We start from the raw sequence: 7066 nt of genomic DNA, 5'->3' as shown, positions 1-7066 counted from the left end.
GCCTACCCAGCCGAGACAAACCTGTAAGTGGTTGATTGGTTTTGGTGGGATCCACCTCAGTGTTGAGTCTAGAAGAGCTCTTGAGGTTAAGCCTCTCAATATGTGTGACTGGGTACATGTTAATTTGTGTTTGTTTGTTTATGTCTGGAGGTATAAGGTACTAACTGCGTGTTTTCTCAGGTTTTTTGGCCCTTGCCGGTCTCTTGCTACCTACCTCCTAAAGCCCTGGAAAACCTTTACTACACTACCTTTCCTCTCTGAACTTTTATGTTGCAGCTTTGGTAGCAGTCGGTTCCATGTCTCGTTTCTTTTTTCTTGCGTCGAATGAACTGTACCTTAGGCTTTTTTAATTACTATTTTAACTTGTGTACAGTAGACAATAACTTGAGTCAAATAAAAGTACATATTCAAAGTGTCCATTTTTTTATTTTCATGTTTGTTCAACCTATTTAACAATATACATTTGGTGAAATAATTGTGTATCCAAGTAAATGTTATATTCTAACTGCCTTTTGTGGGTGTATTTTTTTTAATTGTTGCTATTAACGTACTTTGCTTTGGTGTTTTACATGGATTTTATTGTAAAATGTTCAACCTGCATTTGAATCAATATTATTTAGAAATAATGCAATACAGTGACATGACTCAAAAGCATATCTAAATGCAACACTTGTGGTTATAAACCAATATTTTTGGGTGACATCATTTAATGTCATGTTCTGATTGGTTATTTACTAACTGTTATTGTTTTCCACCTCTAGCCCACATCCGAACAACGATTGCTGTACAGTCTAGTATATTTTTAGTGACTGTTTGAACACCATTGAAACCAGTCTATGCACATAACAATTTGTACGGCACCTTTTTTGGGGGGTGGGGGCGGGGGAATACCATTTCCTTCGTAGAATGTATTGTGGCTTTTTAGAAGTAACCAACCGCTGAAATGTCTTCTAGTTTTACGGCCGAGTCACTGCATAATTCAGTGTCACAAGCTAAAGGACTATCAAAAGAAAAAGGAGCCTCATAATGGCCACAGCAAAAATCATCACAATCATGCTTATATAAAACCCAAAGTAGCTCCCACAATCTGATCTAAAGCTAGCACTTTAGGAGCATGACCGCACGTGGCTTGGCTCTGTCGATACATGGTATTTGTGTGTGCGTGTGTGTGTGCGCAATATTGTGTAGGCTGTAGAACAGTGAGCAGGACGTTATTGTATGTTAGTATGTATTGACCAAACAGGTTGAAGGCACAGGTGGTCACTAGTTTTCAGTGATCAAATGCTGACTACTGTACTAGGTAGATGCAAAAGGGTAGAAAGCACAGAAGAAAAAAAAACTAGCTTGAGGTTAAAGGAGTGACCATGTTGTTTGAGCAGTGTTCTACTGATGTATTGGGATGGTGTGTGTTGTGGCGTTATACTGTAGCATGGGTGCAATATCTGCTATAATGTCTGCCCTCTGTATTGATTTTTGAAAACGCTGTTTAATTTGTAGTTTCAAGCTCTTATAAATCTCAAATAAATCTAGCGTTTTTATAATCCAACCAAATGACTCCATTTAATATTCACAATGACACTGGTGTTTTACATCTACAGACACCAGATGGCTTGTCAAACCACTTGTATGAATATGTATTATGTATTGTATAGTTAATGTTTTTTTTTTCACATCAAAATCATTAAGTCATGCATGCACAGTTAAAAGTCATCTGAACACCGTTGTGACTGCCTACCTACATTTGCTTGACAAAAAACACTAGTTTACTTGTGTTTGGCATCATTGTAGTCAACAAGTAGACAACATGCTAGTATTGAGCTTTCGTCTCTGAATCATGCAAGCCAATTAAGACTAGCTATCTGATCTGATTAGATAAGATAGCTAGATAGGCCTACATAGTGATGCTCCAGGAAGCCGAAGCATCACCAAGGAGATTACGCACAGACGCCTGAGATAATAGGACATGTGTTGAGGATGGCGTATGACCACATGAAAAAAATCGCCTTAAGATAGACACCACCAGGCAAAAGAAAACCTGGGAGGCCAAAAACCACCTGGCGCAGAACTGTGACATAACAGCTGGAACAGATGAACCTGTCATGGGGAGAGGCCCAACATGCAACCAGGGACGGAATGCAATGGAGAGTGCTCATTGAGTGCGCCTTATGTCCCATAGGGGATGAAGAGGAATGATGATGATGATCTGATCTGATTCGAGTTAATTACCGGGTGTCTTCTAAACTGACATATCGTGCTTAAATCAAACTAAAATGTATTAAACAAATATATACATTCACATGGGATATTCAATTCAGTCGACAAATAAATTAACACACGAATGCCGAACTGCACTCATCTCCGGGAAAACGATGCTGCTGTCAGATCAGCCTGATTTGTTGGACGTCACTATAATGTGTGAGCGATATGCGTCAGGTGTGACACGGCAGAGGATGACAATTGGGATTGGCTCTGGCCATCCACCTGCTCAGGAACGGTGGGTGGGGCTGGGGAGGAGGAGAGCGGTGGAAGACGTCACAACGTAAACGCTCGTGCCCCCTTTTGCGTTGCAAACACGGAAGAGAAGAAGGAGGAAAAGACATTCCACGTCACTGGCGAGTAATATCGCTGTCGGCGCAAGGTGCTATTTTTTTTCAAGGATTTGAAATTGCTCTTCATGTTGGATATCTTCATAGCATGCTCTGCCGGTTGGAGTGTTTTATACGAGATAAAATACCAGTTTGTTTGTGGAGCGGCCTAGTTTAATTATACTGGAATTCCGCCGAAGGTAGGCTCATCTTGCGCTACGTTACTCACGCCTGGTTAGCCAAACCGACTGAACTGTAGCTACGGGTTGTCTCATTCTGTCTCCACACGACCTTTTGAGTTGTATTTCCCTTAACAGTCAAACGAGTTTATCATTCGCAAATGCTGCTTGCTTGCTAAACCTCTCCTTGGCTACTCTGTGTGATAAAACTGCACATCGAGCCCCGAAGGTCGGCTAACGTTGTTGACATTTCGGTTTGACAGCTCGCCTGGCGCTGGGCTCCCAGTGCTGCATCGGCTGTATAGTCCCCACCACCAGGCACCCATCCCCGGCTGTGTAGTCCCCACCGCCAGGCACCCATCCCCGGCTGTGTAGTCCCCACCACCAGGCACCCATCCCCGGCTGTGTAGTCCCCACCACCAGGCACCCATCCCCGGCTGTGTAGTCCCCACCGCCAGGCACCCATCCCCGGCTGTGTAGTCCCCACCACCAGGCACCCATCACCGACTAGACTTTCCCATGCCACCTGCATCCCTAAACCAGGGGTTCCAGCAGGTCCAAGGGGGTACTTGTAAATATCTTGATCCTAGATATTAGTTAAAAGGAAATAAAATTAATGGGGACTAGAGCCGTTCTTGGTGCTATGGTGAAGAAAAACTGTCATAGACTTGCTGAATCCAGTGAAGATTAAAGCAAAGTAAACAATAGTATACTGGGCTCAATCTAATTGTTTCAAAACGGAAGGTTTAAGATGTATATAAGGTGAAGGTAGAACACATATTACTTGTTTTGCTGGTCTTGACAGTGGGGTGAATATGTGGTTATATAACAAGGTTGTTGTTCACTGTCTGTTGGAGCAAGTGGAGGGTTATGACTGAATAAAATAAAGCAACACAAAGACAAAATCTGTTCCGGTCTCCTGGAGGAGACACGGTTTGTTCCAAAAGCCTTCAGCGTGGGGGTCATTAGGGTGTGTGTTCTAAGAGTTGTACTGCATGAATCCATGTGTAAAATAGAAACAGAGAAAATAATCTGCTGAAGCGCAAAGCCAGTCCTGAAGGAGAAACACCCATTTGATTACTCCCCAGGCACACCTTCTGTTTAGTCATCTGTTTAGTCATTCTGTTCAGTGTGCGTGCACACAAGACACACGTGCTTACAAGACACAAGTGTCTTGATAGTCTATGCAGAACGAGGCATACAGAATGTTTGTTTAGCCTACATTTCACTTATTGATAAAACCTAATAGACATTTGACTCTGTAAGAACTCTTTTTACTGTCATTCTGTTGGTGGTGGCTAACGCTGAGCCGCCGCCAACAGAATAACGCTGCTACTGCTCAGCCTAGCTGAGATCTGTCAGATATACGAGTGATCCGGCCTTGTGTCAAGAGGTTGCCAGGCCTCGTAAAGCTGATGCAGTACAGTCATCAAGGCTCAAACATTATCCTGATCGTCTTACCAGCCTGGCACTGTGTCCCTTTCCGTGCTTTTCTTTGGATCTCGTTTACTTTGGCTTTGACCTTTCCTTCACTGATCTAGATTATGTGACAATAATAATAAATGACGGCCATGCCTTATCTATGTCCATGTGAAAAGAATACTGCTAGTTTAATCAGTGTGGGCTCTGCACTTCAACCCCCCCCCCACCCCCCTCGCAGTCAACCTCCAACACCAGATTCGTCCCCGTTTCATGTACAAGTTGACTATTGGTTTTTTTGCATCACATTTTATGAAAAGAAGAAAATTGAATGACGATAAGTTTGAAAAATAGCTCAGCATGTGAGCACATTTCTAAACCTTTCATTGCCCTCTTGTCTCCCCAGGGTGCCAGCGTTCCGCAGCTCTTAGATGGGGGAGTCGGCGCCGCGTCGCTCCACGCTCGTCTCCCGCCTGCCCATCTTCCGCCGCAGCAGCAGCAAGAAGCAGGAGTCCCTCCCGTCCTCCCCCTCGTCGGGCGGCGTCGGGAATGGCGTCCACACCTCCTCCCCCTCCAGTACCAACTCCAGCTCCGGCAGCACGGGCAAACGCCGGAGCCTGTTCCGGGCGCCGTCGCTCAGCTTTGCCTCCAAGCGCCACAGCGAGCCACGAGTGCAGCCGCCAAACCTCAACCTCACCCCTCCACTGACGACGCAAGGGGGCATGGACGCCAACGGGAACGACCAGCAGACGACGGCGTCGACCACCGCCCTGTCGCCGTCGGCCGATGGCGGCGGACGCACCAAGTCGCGACACTCCTTTGGGTTCGGCAGCCACAAGCAGAAGAAGATCACGCGCTCTCTGACCGAGGACTTCGACAAGGCGTCTTCCTCGTCCTCCTCGACCAATCGCAACGTGTTCACAAACTGCATCAGCAGCTCAGGGACCAATGAGGGGGACGATTCCGGTTTCCTTGACGACTACAGCAAGGCAAGCAGCAGCAGCAACAACAACAGGCGGTCGACGCGGCAGAAGAAGCAGCTGCTGCCCAAATCCTTCTCGGCAAATCACCGCTTCTCTCGCACCTCGGACACCCAAAGGCCTCCAGAGGTGACCCTGGAGCCCTGCACCGCGGCTGCTGTTCCCACTGGTGGACTCACCCCGGGGTCCTGCCCCGGCGATCTGCTGGGCGCTGGACCCGACAGCTCGCTCCAGTCACCCATGATATCGGAGGACAGGACCACTGCTGTTACCCCTTCGGAATTCATCCCCATCACGGAGGACTCTGTGTCGGAGGTGGAGGCTCTCCCTGCACCCAGCCCTGCGTCTGCTGGCCCCGGACCTCCCTCTCTCCCTGGGGAGGAGACTGACCCAGCACCCGCTGATCCTGCTCTCCTAGTCGATAGCCTCAGTCAGGTGGACCCTACCTCCCAGGTAGAGTGCTCTGTTCACCCTTGTATTCCTTTTGCAACATGTCCTCAATCCATCCAGGTTTTGAACACATTCCAATGAGAGTCCTGTCCAATAGTTGTCCTCCCTCCACCCTAGCACTTTGACAGACCTGATTTCATTTATAATCCCTAATGGATTATCTGGCTCAGGTGAGCAAATGTGTTATTAGGAGGGCAATGTGCTGGACTGGAGCTCCCCAGAGAAAGGGATCCACAGCCTCAGTTTTCTCTGTCAACTGAATGTTGTTACTGCGATTGGAAATATTTATTATATATTCGGTGTATAAAATAGACTCAAAATGTCAAACCCATTACTCACTCACCTTTTGGTTGACAGCAATGAGAATGATCGCTGAATCGTGAGAATAAATTATGCTCTCTTTGATGTGCAATGCATGTATTTGTTTTGTATAAAAGAGTTATGGATCGTAAACATCATACATCATAAAGCTTGTCTAGATGAACCCACAAAAACAAACACACTTTCAAACTTTGCCTCAGGGGCATGAAAAGAGTCTTACGGTTGATCGAAGAAGGTGTGACAGATAATGTGAGCATTATCCGGTATATTTACAATGATGTCTTTCTTTCTAGGAATTTTCCACACCGGCCCAGTCCACCGCAGACCAGCCTCTCCAAGACACCAGCACCCCCAACCCCACCGACTATGACACTGCTGTCTCCCAGTCAGATCCAGAGACGGCTGTACCCTGCCTTCCCCTACCGTCACCACCACCACAACCAACAACGCCAGCACCAGAGCAGCAGCAGCAGCAGCAGCAGCAGCAGCAACAATCACCGGTGGGGGGGAAGAATGAGCTGGCCGAGCAGAGAGCGGAAGGAGTGCAGGAAAAGAGGACGTTGTACCAGAGGGACAGGAAAGGGTCAGCGGAAGACAGGAAGTGTGGCTACCAGACGGAGACGACGAGCGAGAGCGAGGCCTGTGTGGTGCGCAGCGAGGGCTGGCGACCGACCCCGGAGCCCACCGAGAGGAGTGGCAGGAACGCAGTCTCGGTGCAAGAAGTGGGCAGGGGCAACTGCTGCAGTCATCAGGAGCACAGGCCCACGCACCTCAGAAAGCCTCACGCAGGTCAGCACACGCACACGCACACGCACACGCACACACATGGCACCTGTTTGCCCACGCATTGACATGAGCACATGCACATGCAAGCACGCACAGATTAACCCTGACTCACAACTACCTACATAAACACACACTTTCTCAACCACCCGCATATGATAGGTATCCTTTTCTCTCTCACACACACACACACACACACACACACACACACACACACACACACACACACACACACACACACTACCTTATCTCTGAGACAAAATGTATGTCATTCATGTAGGCTGTAAAAAAGACGCTCCTTTACACTGGTATCCCAGAATACGACAAACGGGTTCCCAATGCACATACA

The 7066-nt window shown here is 47.4% G+C and overlaps 1 protein-coding gene across 1 annotated transcript in view; it reads left to right on the top strand.

Annotated features, from left to right (window-relative positions):
- Window positions 1-2700: 2700 nt before the first annotated feature.
- ccser1 (coiled-coil serine-rich protein 1) overlaps window positions 2701-7066 on the top strand; it is a 104758-nt gene continuing 100392 nt past the window's right edge. Inside the window, exons 1-3 of the mRNA XM_084468594.1 lie at window positions 2701-2785; window positions 4590-5616; window positions 6228-6723. Of these exons, the coding sequence (XP_084324720.1) occupies window positions 4615-5616; window positions 6228-6723 (1498 nt within the window). The 5' untranslated portion in view covers window positions 2701-2785; window positions 4590-4614. The remainder of the gene's footprint in view (window positions 2786-4589; window positions 5617-6227; window positions 6724-7066) is intronic.

The sequence above is a fragment of the Micromesistius poutassou genome (genome assembly GCF_964030765.1).
Source record: "Micromesistius poutassou genome assembly, chromosome: 5".
NCBI lineage: Eukaryota > Metazoa > Chordata > Actinopteri > Gadiformes > Gadidae > Micromesistius > Micromesistius poutassou.
The sequence above is the reverse complement of the archived record's forward strand: the minus strand, read 5'-3'. Positions and strand labels throughout refer to the sequence as shown.